Below are 14,591 nucleotides of genomic sequence, written 5' to 3'. Positions count from 1 at the left end.
TATAGTCCTCTGAAGACTAGACTATAATGTGCCCCAGGCAGAGAAAAGGAGGGCCCAAGGTGCACCAATGCACAACAAATATTGGTGGAGTAGTAAACAATGATGATCTCTTGGTAAGACAGATTCATTTTAACATTTGTTTTAATACAGCCAAATGCTAAGTCCGATATCTAGGAACAAAAAATGTAGGTCTCACAGACTAGAGGACAGTATCCTGGAAAGACATAAAACTGAAAAGGACTAAGGGGTCAGGGCAGAAAACCAATTTACCATGTTCTTCAAGTGTGATGCTGTAGCTAAGAGGGCAGATGCACTCCTCAAATGTATTTGCCTTAATCTCTAGTTTTGCTTGGCTTGATAGTGAGTCTTGAGCCCAAATTCCAAGGCTTCTTTGGTTTGATTGACGATCTTAATTTCTTTTCCAAGAAAGATATTGAGACTAGCCAGATATATAATACAGGGTGAGAGTTTCAAAGCTGCATTGGGCATTCAAATCCCCTAAGGCAATGGGATCTAGGTATCCAAATCCCTTAAGCAGTTTTGGAAATTTCAGCCATAGAGCACGCTAGGTTTTATTTTAAGGAGAATCCCTATTGTCTAGACAAAGTTTTGAGCAGATAAAGGCGGGAGGATGGGGAAGAGCCAAGTGAGCAATCAGGATGGCTTTTCGCTAGGTTGGCATCATGTGACTCACCACAACAATGGAAATAGGAGAGGTCCAGAGTTATGTAGTGTCTCACTTTGTCTGCAGGCCATCTGCTGGGTTTTACTTACTGGATTTCATATTTTGTGTCAGAAGTGCGGTTTTGTTGTACACACTGGGCACCGGTCCTGCCAGTGATCCTATCCCTTGTATGATATTGGATCTGTTCCTCTTAGGAAGGCCAATGCACACATTTCCGTCTCTCTCACATTTGTCTCCTGTCACGTCACAGTGAGTGTTAACAGGCCACTGAATGCTATTGGTTCTTTTAAAGGAGACGGAATCTACATACAGGGAATCGATGCTATGGAAAGAACCAGGGGGAAATATCAGATTGTGAGACTTAAACAAGGAATCAATGAAGAAGCTTTCCTGAAGAAGGCAGATGCCATGCTGAATGCTAAGACAAAGTACAACTGTTTCACAAACAACTGCATCCATTTTGCACTTTCCCTTTTGGATATGGAAGAGTTTTACCATGAAATAGTAAGTACGTGAATGGGGCAAACCAAGTGGAGTTGGAGGGGTTGTGAGCTTCATCCACTTTTCTGTTGAAGTGATGCTGGGAGCTTCCGCAGCCCAAAGAGCAGATTGACATTCAGAGGGCACAAAATAGCTTAAGACTGCCTTAGGACCCCCTCTGCCTGGGCTGAGGGGTCTGAGCTGCACCCCTTGTAGGCACAGCACAGCAACCCCTCTCTAGCGTTTAGCCTCTCATAATATTTAGTTGTCCTGATGAATTCTCAGGCTGAAGCTCAGAAACAGCCTCCTGAAAACAGCCTCTAGTTGGTGTGAGGATGAGTGGTACTGAGTTCATTCTCTTTGCTCTCTGTCTTACTAGCTAATGCTGATGGCACATGACTGTAGCTCTGTGTGATCTCTTTTAGTGTCATAAGCACAGGCACCAACTTCATGGGTGCTCCGGGGCTGGAGCACCAATGGAAAAAAATAGTGGGTGCTCAGCACCCACCGGCAGCCCCCAGCATCAGCTCCTCCCTTCTCCCCAGTGCCTCCTGTCCAATGCAGATCAGCTGTTTAGCAGCATGCAGGAGGCGCTGGAGGGTGGGGGAGGAGCGAGAGAAGGGCGCACTTGGGGGAGGGGGCGGCGGTGGAACGGGGTGGGAAGAGGCAGGGCGGAGGCAGAGCGGCAGCAGGAAGAGGTGGGGTGGGGGTAGGGGCTTGAGGGAAGGGGTGGAGTGGGGAGGGGGCCTGGGGCGGAGTGGGGGTCGAGCACCCCCCCGGCAACTCAGAAAGATGGTGCCTTTGGTCATAAGCACATTGTGGGGACCAACCTAAGTTATTGCTTCCAAGCCCTACCAGCAGGGTGTCCAGGCAGCCCTTGATGGGACTTCGCCCAGCCTAAGCACAAGCTAAAAAGTGATGAGCAGGCCCAGCAGTGCAGGGGAATGCAGTGCTGCACTAACAAGACACTGCAGCACAGCCAGAGGGCAGGCTAAGAGCGTTGTGTAGTTAAGTGCCTCATTGGGATGGTGAGGGTCAGGATTAACTCCCTCGTCTCCTACTCCTGTCCCCACACACATCCCTTTACACCCTGCGCACTTGTGAAGAAGGAACTGAAACTTACTACTGCTGAGTGAGGGTGACTATGCTAGCCCCCATTCTTACCTGCACGCACCCAGAGCTTCTGCTCACACTCCCACTGCTGAGCAGCAGCCGTTTGCACTTTGGTGAGCACTACACAAGGACTTGCATGAACCTAGTCACCATCGCCATGTGCATTGTGGGCTGGCCGCTGCGTACCTTCTTACTGGCAGCTTGTTCTGTCTCATTCTTTAATGCTGGAGTTTGCCCAGCTTCTGTGGGGGAGTCAATCTCAGTGTGAGAAATCTATAAACACAACTAGAGCTGGTCAGTGTAATAGCACATCCTTCCTAGAGCCGCCCCTGTAGAGGGGTTTGGCCGGGGCTCGTCCCTCTCCAGGGCGGTGGGGAACCACACCATCTCAGTACTTCCTTTCAGTTGTTGACAGGGAATTAGCCTGGCCATGGGAGTCTCTCGCCGCAGCAGCAGTAGAGGCAAACACAAACAGTTATTCACACCCAGCTTGCGATAGGTAGGCAATAGTGAGTCACAGGCTCAGGTCCTCAGGCAGGAGCTGAGCAACTGTTATATAATTAGCAGGCCCTGTCCCTGGGTTGGGGCGGGGCAATAGAGAGTCAATGGCTCAGGCCCTCAGGCAGTGGCTGAGCAAAGGCAGGTAAACAACCAGCCCAGGCCCTCGGCTCGGCCCTGGGAGAGGGGGAGATGGCCACCCACAAGTTGGGTGGCAGTGGGGACGCAGGCCCACCCCCTCCACTGCAACCCAGCCCAGGGCCCTAGCAGCAGCAGAAGGCCTGCGGCTGAGTCAGTGGGGATCCTGGCTGCAACACACTGACATAGCCTCTGGCATTGCTGCGGCTAGACTAGGGTCGGCTGCCCCTGGGCTACTTCCTAATTCCCCCTCTAGCAGTACCTGGGTCTGGACGGTGTCCTCCGGGGGGTCAAGCACCATGGGTTCCTTAGGATAACTGGTAAGGGTAGGCTTGGCAGCTCCTCTGGGTAACTTGCGAGGGGCAGGCTTGACAACTCCTCCGGGCTCTGGTCAGCATCAGGCGTCAGCAGGTCAGGCCAGTCTTTGGGTCTGCCGCCAGTTGCCAGGGTCTCCCAAGCAGGAGCTAGGCCGCAGGCATCTCGCCTCTCCGGCAGCTGCTCTTCTAATGAGCTCTGGGGTTGGGCTTTTATACTTCGTGTCCTGTGCCTTGACTTCTGGGGGGCGGGCGCAGGATTCGCTGGCTTTGCCCACTTTGGTATCCAGAGAGGCTCATCCCTCTCTGGGGTGGCGGGGAACCACACCGCCTCGCTACACACACCCATGCAGCAATATGCAGAGTTTTATCTCGGTTGTCTGTTTGCAGTCTCCAGGACACAGTTATCAGAGAGTAATTTCACCTACAGAGTTGTTTCAAACATTTCACAGTGAAATTAATGACCAGCGTGTTAGTAGATTTCAAACAATGTTACATGTCACCTTTTAAATAAGTATCATGACACCAGTGTGAGGTGTAGTGAGTACGTCAGGCCTGATAAGAGGAGTGACCTGCAAAAATGAGTCTCTGTGTCACACCTGCACTGGTCATAGTTCCTTGAGGGTCCTGGTTCCCCTCCCCTATGGAATTACAGACAAACCCAGGCCCATGGTGGTACATAAATACAGTGACACTTAACTTAATTCAGTCAGGTTTGGCCAGGATATTGTAGGAAATTGGCATCTGTTGCAACCAGCCCTAAACAAAATGCCGGAAAAAAAAGATTTCCCCCATGGGACCCTGTTAACAAGCTTCTTTCTTTTGCAGGTTAGTGAAGTACAAGTTGGCAATGGAAATGATGCGGGAGAAGAGGTGAGTATTCCCCACTACCCTGCATGCTACCAACCTAGAAAGAGTTACCATTAAATACAAGATCACCACCAGTAAAGGCTACGTAAGTGACACATACAAGTCCTTAAAAGCAGGCAAATGACCAGTGAAGGGAAACGTTGTTCACCTGTCATAAGAACCATCATTGCACTAATCTCTCTCACTGAGACTCCAGCCAGCCACCAGGAAACTGGCTTCCACCTCGAAGACAGATGCACACACCAGTCCTCCAACTCGCACTTTAATGCAGACTTTTTCAGACTTTTCTCTCCAACACATAAGAGACAATCACAGGCCTGGTCTACACTAGGCGTTTAAACCGGTTTTAGGAGCGTAAAACCGATTTAACGCCACACCCATCCACACTGAGAGGCCCTTTATATCGATATAAAGGGCTCTTTAAACCGGTTTCTGTACTCCTCCCTAACGAGCGGAGTAATGCTAATATCGGTATTACCATATTGGATTAGGGTTAGTGTGGCCGCAGATCGATGGTATTGGCCTCCGGGTGGTATCCCATAGTGCACCACTGACCGCTCTGGACAGCAATCTGAACTCGGATGCAGTGGCCAGGTAGACAGGAAAAGCCCCGCGAACTTTTGAATATTTCCTGTTTGCCCAGCGTGGAGCTCCGATCAGCACATTTTGTGATGCAGTTAAAAATCAAAATAAAGGAAGAGCTCCCGCATGGACCATGCAGATGTGATTGCTGTAAGGGCAGGCAAATCTGTTCTATCAGCGCTCCGTTACAGAAAACGAAATTCAAAATCATTTTTTAAAGATCTCCAGACAGACGCCATAGCAGGGACTCAGCGCACTGCTGCGTGACAAGCGTAACGGAAAGCCAAAGAATCAAATGGACGCTCATGGAGGGGGGACTGGAGCGGGGACTGGAGGACTCAAGCAATCCCACAGTGCCTGCAGTCTCTGAAAAGCATTTGCATTCTTGGCTGAGCTCCAAATGCTTCTAGGGTCAAACTCAGTGTCCGCGGTGGGTCAGGGCATAGCTCGGCAATTTATGCACCCCCCCACCCACCCCCAGAAGTGAAAGGGAAAACAATCCTCTCTTTACTCTTTTACATGTCACCCTATCTTTACTGAATGCTGTAGATAGACGCGATGCTGCAGCACTCAACACCAACATCCTTGCTCCCCCCCCGCCATGGGTGGCTGATGGTACAATATGACTGATATCCATCGTCATCATCAGCCTATTGGCACATGGGGCAGTGCAAAAGGACTGGTAACCATGCCGACTAGCATCTGTTAGGTCGATCAAGGGCGCCTGGCCCTAATTTTTCATGGTAGATGGTACAGTATGGCTGATAACCCTCCTCATCATAGCAACAGGGGGCTGAGCTCCATCAGCCCCCACCCTTCATGTGTAAAGAAAAGATTCAATTGCCCCTGGACTAGCAGAGGTATGCTGGGCTCCTCTCCTCCACAGTCCTTACTGTCCTGTCTGGACTATCATAGCAGCTGGAGGCTGCCTTCCACTCATTTCTCCCTAACAAGTCACTGTGTCTTATTCCTGCATTCTTTATTACTTCATCACACAAGTGGGGGGGACAATGCTATGGTAGCCAAGGAAGGCTGGGGGAAAAACGGAATGAACAGGTGAATAGCATACAGCTCATAATTTCTGCAGGACCTGACACAGAGCAGCTGTGCTCTCTGGTTCTATGATACAGTGGTTCTCTAGTACACTTGCCCATATTCTAGGCAGGACTGATTCTGTTCTTAGATACCAAAAAGGAGGGATTGACTCAGGGAGTCATTCCCAATTTTGGCTTTTGCGCCCCGGGCTAAGAGCAGCCAGGGGCACTTATGACAGCAGCAAATGGTGCAGTGCAAAAGGACTGGTAACCATGATCATCTTATTACCAATTTATGGTTTGGTAGATGGTACAGTATGGCTGATAACCATCTCTGCTGTCATGCAAAAGCAAAAGCATGCTGCTGTGTAGCGCTGCTGAATCGCCTCTGTGAGCGGCATCTAGTACACATACGGTGAATGTCACAAAAGGCAAAACAGGCTCCATGATTGCCATGCTATGGCATCTGCCAGGGCAATCCAGGGAAAAAAGGCGCGAAATGCTTGTCTGCCGTTGCTTTCACAGAGGAAGGAGTGACTGATGACATTTACCCAGAACCACCCGCGACAATGATTTTTGCCCCATCAGGCACTGGGATCTCAACCCGGAAATTCCAAGGGGCGGGGGAGGCTGCGGGAACTATGGGATAGCTACGGAATAGCTACCCACAGTGCAACGCTCCAGAAATCGACGCTAGCCTCGGACCGTGGACGCACACCACCGATTTAATGTGTTTAGTGTGGCCGCGCGCACTCGATTTTATACAATCTGTTTTACTAAACCAGTTTATGTAAATTCGGTATTATCCTGTAGTGTAGACGTACCCACATATTCTGATGCTCAAGGCATTACATATTCAAATTATTGCAGTTGGCCTCAGGGTTCTGTGTTACAGTGTCAGTTACAGGAATATTGTGTGTTTGTCTAAGCTGGGATGTGAAAGCCAGTTTCCTAGCAATTAGTGCAGTGATAGATGCTATGGACAGTGAACAATTTTTTCCCTGCCTTTAATGACTTGCATGGGGGGGAGGTGTCATTTCGGCAGCCTTAACTGGTGGCTGGGGATGTGTTTTGGTGGTAATTTCCATGGTTTTTGGCATGCATGTGGCAGGGGGTGAGGGGGACTGTTCAGGGGATTTTGGAGAAGAGGGGTGGACTGGTTACACTTTTTTGGAAGGGGCTCACCTCACCAAGACCGATCCACAGCATCTGAGCGTCCGGGCTTGAAAGGAACAAAATCACATGGCAATAAAGAACTAGATCTTCATCGCTCAGAGATGCCTGTGTTGGAGCATGGTAACTCCATCTGTGCTAAACACAAGGCGGGGAAGGTTCCTGTGGTTCCTAGGGTTTGGGAGGCACAGAGATAATCAGGTAGGTAGTTGCTAAATCTTGCAGCCACAGATAAATGCTGGTACCGATTATAGTGTCCTTTCAAACTTGGGCCCTAATTGTTGTAGCTGAAATCACTGATGCTGACTAGCTTTAGACCAGCAGTGTCCATAGAAAATGAAAACCAGATAGCCAGGGCACATTGCTTAATGGGTTGGGCGGGGGTGGGGAATCTCACAGGCAGGTCCCAGCCTGTGAACGGTAGCTGGTTTTTCATTAGGGCCAGTTGTCAGAGGAGTTGGGCTGGGAGTGCAATTCCTGGGGTAGCCTCAGAGAGTCAAAGCTTTGAAAGCCAGAAGGGACCATTATGACCATGTATCATAGAACATAGACTTTAAGGTCAGAAGGGACCATAATGATTGTCTAGTCTGACCTCCTGCACAACGCAGGCCACAGAATCTCACACACCCACTCCTGTAACAAACCCCTATTATGTGAGCTATTGAAGTCCTCAAATCATGGTTTAAAGACTTCAAGGTCCAGAGAATCCTCCAGCAAGTGACCCGTGCCCCACGCTGCAGAGGAAGGCAAAAACCCCCCAGGACCTCTGCCAATCTGCCCTGGAGGAAAATTCCTTCACAACTCCAAATATGGTGATCAGTTAAACCCTGAGCATGTGGGCAAGACTCACCAGCCAGCACCCAGGAAAGAATTCTCTGTAGTAACTCAGATCCCACTACATCTAACATCCCATCAGAGGCCATTGGGCATATCTACCACTAATAGTCGAAGATCAATTAATTGCCAAAATTAGGCTATCATATCATCCCTTCCATAAATTTATCGAGCTTAATCTTGAAGCCAGATATGGCTTTTGCCCCCACTGCTTCCCTTGGAAGGCTATTCCAGAACTTCACTCCTCTGATGGTTAGAAACTTTTATCTAATTTCGAGTCTAAACTTCCTAATGGACAGTTTATATCCATTTGTTCTTGTGTCCACATTGGCACTGAGCTTAAATAATTCTTCTCCCTCTGGGATATTTATTCCTCTGATATATTTATAGAGAGCAATAATATCTCCTCTCAGCCTTCTTTTGGTTAGGCTAAACAAGCCAAGCTCTTTGAGTCTCCTTTCATAAGACAGGTTTTCCATTCCTCAGATCATCCTAGTAGCCCTTCTCTGTACCTGTTCCAGTTTGAATTCATCCTTCTTAAACATGGGAGACAGAACTGCACACAATATTCCAGATGAAGTCTCACCAGTGCCTTGTATAATAGTACTAACACCTCCTTATCTCTACTGGAAATACCTCACCTGATGCATCCCAAGACCGCATTAGCTTTTTTCAGGGCCATATCACACTGGTGGCTCATAGTCATCCTGTGGTCAACCAATACTCCGAGGTCCTTCTCCTCCTCTGTTACTTCCAAATGATGCATCCCCAGTTTATAACAAAAAATCTTGTTATTAATCCCTAAATGCATGACCTTGCACTTTTCACTATTAAATTTCATCCTATTACTATTACTCTAGTTTACAAGGTCATCCAGATCTTCCTGTATGATATCCCAGTCCTTCTCTGCATTGGCAATACCTCCCAGCTTTGTGTCATCTGCAAACTTTATTAGCACATTCCCGCTTTTTGTGCCAAGGTCAGTAATAAAAAGATTAAATAAGATTGGTCCCAAAACCGATCCCTGAGGAACTCCACTAGTAATCTTCTTCCAGCCTGACAGTTCACCTTTCAGTGTGACCCGCTGTAGTCTCCCCTTTAGCCTGGACCTCCTACATCAGAGGCCAGAGAACCTCTCTCAGAGAACTTCCTCCCTCTGGTTTCCTGTCACCTTGACAACAGGGCAAGCGGTGTCTCTGAAGGGGCCTGAGGAGTCCAGTTTTCAGTGTAGCCCCTCATGGTGTGTCTACACTGCAATTGGACACCGGCAGCTGGCCCGTGCCAGTTGGGTTGGGCTAAGGGGCCATTTAATTGTGGTGTAGCCATTCTGGCTCGGATTGGAGCCAGGGCTTTAGGAGGCTGTGAGGGGGGAGGGCAAAAAAGCAAATGCAGTACAGTACTGTGTTAAACATAAACTACTAAAAAAATAAAAGGAAAGTTTAAAAAAAATTGACAAAGTAAGGAAAGTCTTTCTCTGTTTGTTTCCTTTAAATTAAGATGGTTAAAAGCAGCATTTTTCTTCTGCATAGTAAAGTCTCAAAGCTGTATTAAGTCAATGTTCAGCTGTAAACTTTTGGAAGACCCATCATGTTTTGTTCAGAGTTCTCCATTCTCCATTCCAGAGGTGTTCGTAACAGTGTTAGCAACCCCAAAGTGGGCTTGTTTCTAGCAGCACTGTGCACCTCACGGTTTTATACTGCTGCCCCTCACCACAGCATCTGACCACCTTCCATGTAAAATCAATAGCAATAACAAAGTTTCTGGTGGACTTCACAGAATCTCTGGTACTTCTCCCTTTTGAGGTGAAAAAATAAACCCCAAACAAGGGTATTTTAATTTTTAAATCTTATTATTTTCCCTCTCTGCATAATAGCAAGAGAGCAGTGAGCAGGGCACGGCCTTCATCTTTTCCAAGGTGCAGCAAGGCCCTCTTCTCCCCCTAACATGTCTGGAGTATTCTGCTTCCAGGCACCCCAACACGGGCAATTCACTGCTTTATCCCCTCTGCTGTGCCTGAAGAGGCACTGTTGATGCCATAGTTTGTAAGGCACATGGGAGCTTTCAGTGCTTATTGCATCAGTACTACATGACGGGTAGTGGTCTGCAGAATGAAATATCAGGCTTGGTTTGCCACTGCCTGCCCCTTGCATAGAGGTTATATCTTTTATTGGACCAACTTCGGTTGGTGAGAGAGACAAGCTTTTGAGCTACACAGAGCTCATCCTCATGTCTGGGAAACATACACCTCTACCCCAATATAACGCTACCCGATATAACGCGGGTTCGAATACAACATGGTAAAGTTCTGACACACTGCTCTGAGCAGCGTGTTAAGGGTGCCAGCCAGGCCGGGGCCAAGGGGTTCGATAAGGGGCAGAGGGTCTCGATGGCGGTCAGGAGCGGTGGGAGAGCACTTTTGGGGGCCCTGCAGTCCCAGAGTGGCCAGGGGGATTAGCGGGGGGCCAGGAGCAGCCCCAGCCCGCTCCACTCCACCAGCTTCCAGTCGCAGCGCTCTGCTTCCCACTGCAGGTGAGTACTGGGGGAATCCTTTTCCCAACCTCCCCGCACTCACTGGCGCGGGAAGCAGAGCAGCCCAACCCCAGCCAGCTCCACTCCACCAGCTCCCAGCCGTGGCACTCCACTTCCCGCCGCAGGTGAGTGCAGGACCTTTCCCCAGCCGCCCCCCAGCAACACAGCTGGGGCCGGGGCAAGGAAAGCGAGCGGGCTGGGGCCGCAGCACTCCACTTCCCACCGCAGGTGAGTGCGGGGGGCATCCTTTCCCGCAGCTGGGAGGTGGTGGAGTGGAGCGGGCTGGGGCCGGGCTGCTCCGCTTTCCACTGCTGCTGGTGAGTGCCTGTCAGGGGGCGGGGGGAGGTGGATGGATAAGGGTTGGAGCAGTCAGAGGACACGGGGGTTGGGTAGGGGGTGGAGTCCTGGGGGTGATTAGGGACGGGGGTCTCTGGAGGGGGCGGTCAGGGAACAAGGAACAGGGGGGGCCAAAGCAAGTTTGATATAACAAGGTCTCACCTATAACATGGTGAGATTGTTTGTCTCCCAAGGACTGCATTATATCGGGGTAGAGGTGTACTTAGAGTGTCACAGGGTGAAACAGATTGTTTAGGATAAGTAGTTAATACATATTTCATGGGACCATTCAAGGTGAAGTGGCCCATTAACAACCCTACAGTCATAGGGAGGAAAGTAAAGGGGAGGAAACAGATGGGGAGTTGTTAGTGGGTTGTAGGTTGTTGTAATAAGCCATGAATCCAGGGGTGAGCTGCAGCGGGTTCGCGGGAACCCGTTGTTAAATTTAGCAGCCATTTTAGAACCGCTTGTTAAGGGCTGCTAAATTTAACAAAAGTTCCCGCCCACTCCTCTCCTGCTCCGCCCCCTTCTCCTACCCCTCCCCTGCTTCCCGCGAATCAGATGTTCGCGGGAAGCCTGAACAAGCAGCATGGAGGCAGCCAGCAGGTAAGCTGGGGCGCGGAGGGGGAAGGGAGGTGCGGCTGGCTCAGCAGCTCCCGGTCCCAGACCGCGGCTCCCTCCAGCCCAGCGCCGGCCCGGGGAGTCGGGCCCCGCGGCTGCCGCCGAGCGGCCGGGCCCCGGTGCCGGCCCGGGGAGTCGGGCCGAGCGGCGCCGGTCGTGGTTCTGGCAGAGTGGACCCGGTCCCCAGGCAGTGTGGTAAGGGGGCAGGGAGGGGGTGGGTTGTGGGGGGGTGGATAGGGGTCAGGGCAGTCAAAGGGCAGGGAACAGGGGGATTGAATGGGGGCAAGGGTCCCGGGGAGCAGTCAGGAAAGAGCAGGGTTGGATGAGGTGGTGGGGGCACTCAGGGACAGAGAGAAGGGGTAGTTGTATGGGGTAGGGGTTCTGGGGGGCCATTGAGAATGAAAGGAGGGGTTGGGTGGGGTGGCAAGGGGCAGTCAGGGGACAGGGAAGGGGGGGATGGGTCAGGGGTCTCGGAGTGTGTGTGTTAAGGAACATGAGGGGTTGGATGGGGCACGACCCCCCCCCACGGAGGGGGGGAAGGAGGGAACCCGTTGTTAAAATTTTGGAGGGAGGAGGGAACCCGTTGTTAAAAAATTGGCAGCTCATCACTGCATGAATCCAGTGTCTCTGTTCAGTCCATGATTTTTAGTGTCTAGCAGAGTTATGAATTTAAACTCCCAGGCTCCTCTTTTGAAAGTATTCTGCAGGTTGCCTTTGAGGATGAGGTCTGATAGGACAGATATGGAGTTATCACTGTGTGAAAAGTGTTCACCCACAGCTGATAGGGTGTTTTTGTCTTTTATCATTTTCCTGTGTGAGCTCATTTGCGAGCTTAGTGATTGTCCAGTTTCACCCAGATAGTTCTTATTGGGGCATTTAATGCATTGGATGAAGTACACTATATGTTGTGATAGGACCATAGATCTTGGAAGTTGCATTGTGGGGGGTGTTGAACATTGTAGCAATGGCGATATATTTGCAGGTTTTGCATCTCTTGTTCTGGCAGATTTTGATGCTGCTTTGGGTTGATATGCCCTGGTCTGTGGGGAGCTTGCTTCTAATGATGAGCTTGGAGACGTTGGGAGGGGGGTGTTTGAAGGCCAGAAGAAGGGGTTCAGGAAAAATTTCTTTCAGGATGGGGTCCCCGTTGAGGATGGGTTGTTGTTGTCTGGTGATACCCCACTGTGGGGTGATAGGTGACAACTAGGGGTGTGCGGTCAGAGAAGGGTTTATTTTTGTATTGAAGCAAGTTCTCTCGAGTCATTTGAGTGTCTGGTCCCATGTTGCGATCTACTTCTCTGATGGCATGTCCTTGTTTAGTGAAGGTGGTTTTGAGTTTAAGGTTTATATCCCAGACTTTCTACTTGGCACATAGTCTGCGGTATCTGAGTGGGCTGGCTTTAGATAACAGACTTCTTGGTGTGTTTGGGGTGGTTACTGGATCTATGAAGGTTATGTAGTGATCTGTGGGTTTTTTGTATATGGTTGTCTGTTTGGATTCCATTGTTGAAGCTGATCGTGATATCCAGGAAATTGATGCTGGTGTGGGAGTGTTCCAGAGAGAGTTTAATGGATGGGTAATGATTGTTGAAATTGTGATGGAAATCTACGAGGGAGTTTAAGTTGTCAGTCCAGAGGATGAAAATGTCATCAATAAATTTCAGGTATTTCATTGGATTTGTGGTGCCTTTATCCAGAAATTCTTCTTCAAGGTGGCTCATTAAGAGGTTGGTGTATTGGGGAGCTATCCTATGCCTCTTGCATAGTCATTTAGACAAATGCAAAGTGGACATAAAAACTAACAGTCTGACTTGTCAACAATTTACATCCACTTTACACTCAAGGAAAATACAGTGGAGAATCAGGACCGTTATTCTCAGGTACAAGATGCTGGGAGAAGTTAGGTACCTGAAGCCTGCTCTACACTTAAAAGCTAAGTCAATCTAAATTCACATCCTACAGTGCTGCAATTAAGCTGATCTAATCCCGAGTGTCGACATGTCTAGGTTGACAGAAGAATTCTATGCCACTCAGAGAAGTGGATTACCTACAATAACAGAAAAATCCTGTCTTTTGCTGAAGGAAGTGTCTATACCATGGCACTACAGTTGTATAGCTGCAATGTCATAGCACAGACAGAGGCGAAGTGTGTGGGTGGGCACATGAAGTCATGTGCTCCCCCAGATTTCTGCCCTGGGGAGGGGCAGGAGCAGCTCAGAGCTGCAGGGAGGGGAGACTGAGCGCAAAAGGGGGGGGAGCATCACTCATGCTGTTCTGGGGGGCAGCCAAACCTTTAAATTGTGTCCCCCCATGATCAGCAGGTATGGGTCATCTCTGAGCACAGACATGACTCTAGAGAAGATTTCTATTACAAAGCAGCCCAGAGAATGAAAGCAGGGAGAGCCATGAGTCTACTGCATTAGTGCTTCCCCTACAGCCACGGGATTTCTTCTTCATAAACTTGTTTGTTTCTCAATTCCATTCTCTTCTAGGTGCCCCTGAACATGGCAGGACAAGTGGATCAGAATGAGTGCAACAGAGCCAGACAATTTCAGCATAACGTGCCACAGAGAGAGATTCCCTTACGTAATTTTCCATAAGGACATAAAAAATAATGCTTGTTAGGATATAGATATTCAAGCCTGTCTGTAAAGGCCTCTACTTTAAGAATTTAGGTATATGTTTATCATTTAGCTAGTTTTAGAGCTATAAAACAAAGAATCAAAATCACCGTCTGCTTGTGTATGGGCCTTCTCTCACTGTGATAGTCTGAGGCCTGGTTCTTAGGCTAAGGCCTTTGGCTAAGCAGCAGAAGCAGCCATAAACTGGGAAGCATAGGGTCACATCCTCACATTCCAAACTAGTCACATTGAAATAAAGTGCTATTGGGCTGTTAGGAATACAATCCTGGCTTGATAATGCCTATCATCACCAGATAAAGATGGTTAAAGAAAACTTAGTTTGATAGCATTCTGTCTGGCAAGAAATCACTAATCAATAGTTGTGGTTGTGAAACCTTCATTTCTGTATGTTTTATCTTTATGGCTCCCCGTTTTCTATTGTTAATCTGTCTGGTTCTCTAATTGTTTCTGTCTGCTGTATAATTAATTTTGCTAGGTGTAAGTTAATTAGGGTAGTGGGATATAATTGGTTAGAGAATTATGTTACAATATGTTAGGATTGGTTAGATAGATTTCAGTAGAATGATTGGTTAAGGTATAGCTGAAAATATTACTATATAAATTAGGGGCAAACAGGAAGTAAGTTGTGATTCGAAAATAAGGAAAAAGGAACTTGGATTTAAGCTTGCTGGAAGTTCATTGGATATTGTTGCTCTCTGTTCACGTGAGAAGGACGAGGGAATTGGGAGGGTGAAGGAATAAG

At 48.9% G+C, this 14,591-nt stretch overlaps 1 protein-coding gene across 1 annotated transcript in view; it reads left to right on the top strand.

The window, feature by feature from the left end:
* The window catches only part of LOC123344360, a 39,601-nt gene extending 25,348 nt beyond the window's left edge, over window positions 1-14,253 (top strand). Inside the window, exons 5-7 of the mRNA XM_044980499.1 lie at window positions 978-1,189; window positions 4,057-4,101; window positions 13,700-14,253. Of these exons, the coding sequence (XP_044836434.1) occupies window positions 978-1,189; window positions 4,057-4,101; window positions 13,700-13,807 (365 nt within the window). The 3' untranslated portion in view covers window positions 13,808-14,253. The remainder of the gene's footprint in view (window positions 1-977; window positions 1,190-4,056; window positions 4,102-13,699) is intronic.
* The last annotated feature ends 338 nt before the right edge of the window (window positions 14,254-14,591 follow it).

This window comes from Mauremys mutica, chromosome 11 (assembly GCF_020497125.1).
Source record: "Mauremys mutica isolate MM-2020 ecotype Southern chromosome 11, ASM2049712v1, whole genome shotgun sequence".
In the NCBI taxonomy this organism is placed as follows: domain Eukaryota; kingdom Metazoa; phylum Chordata; order Testudines; family Geoemydidae; genus Mauremys; species Mauremys mutica.
The sequence above is the reverse complement of the archived record's forward strand: the minus strand, read 5'-3'. Positions and strand labels throughout refer to the sequence as shown.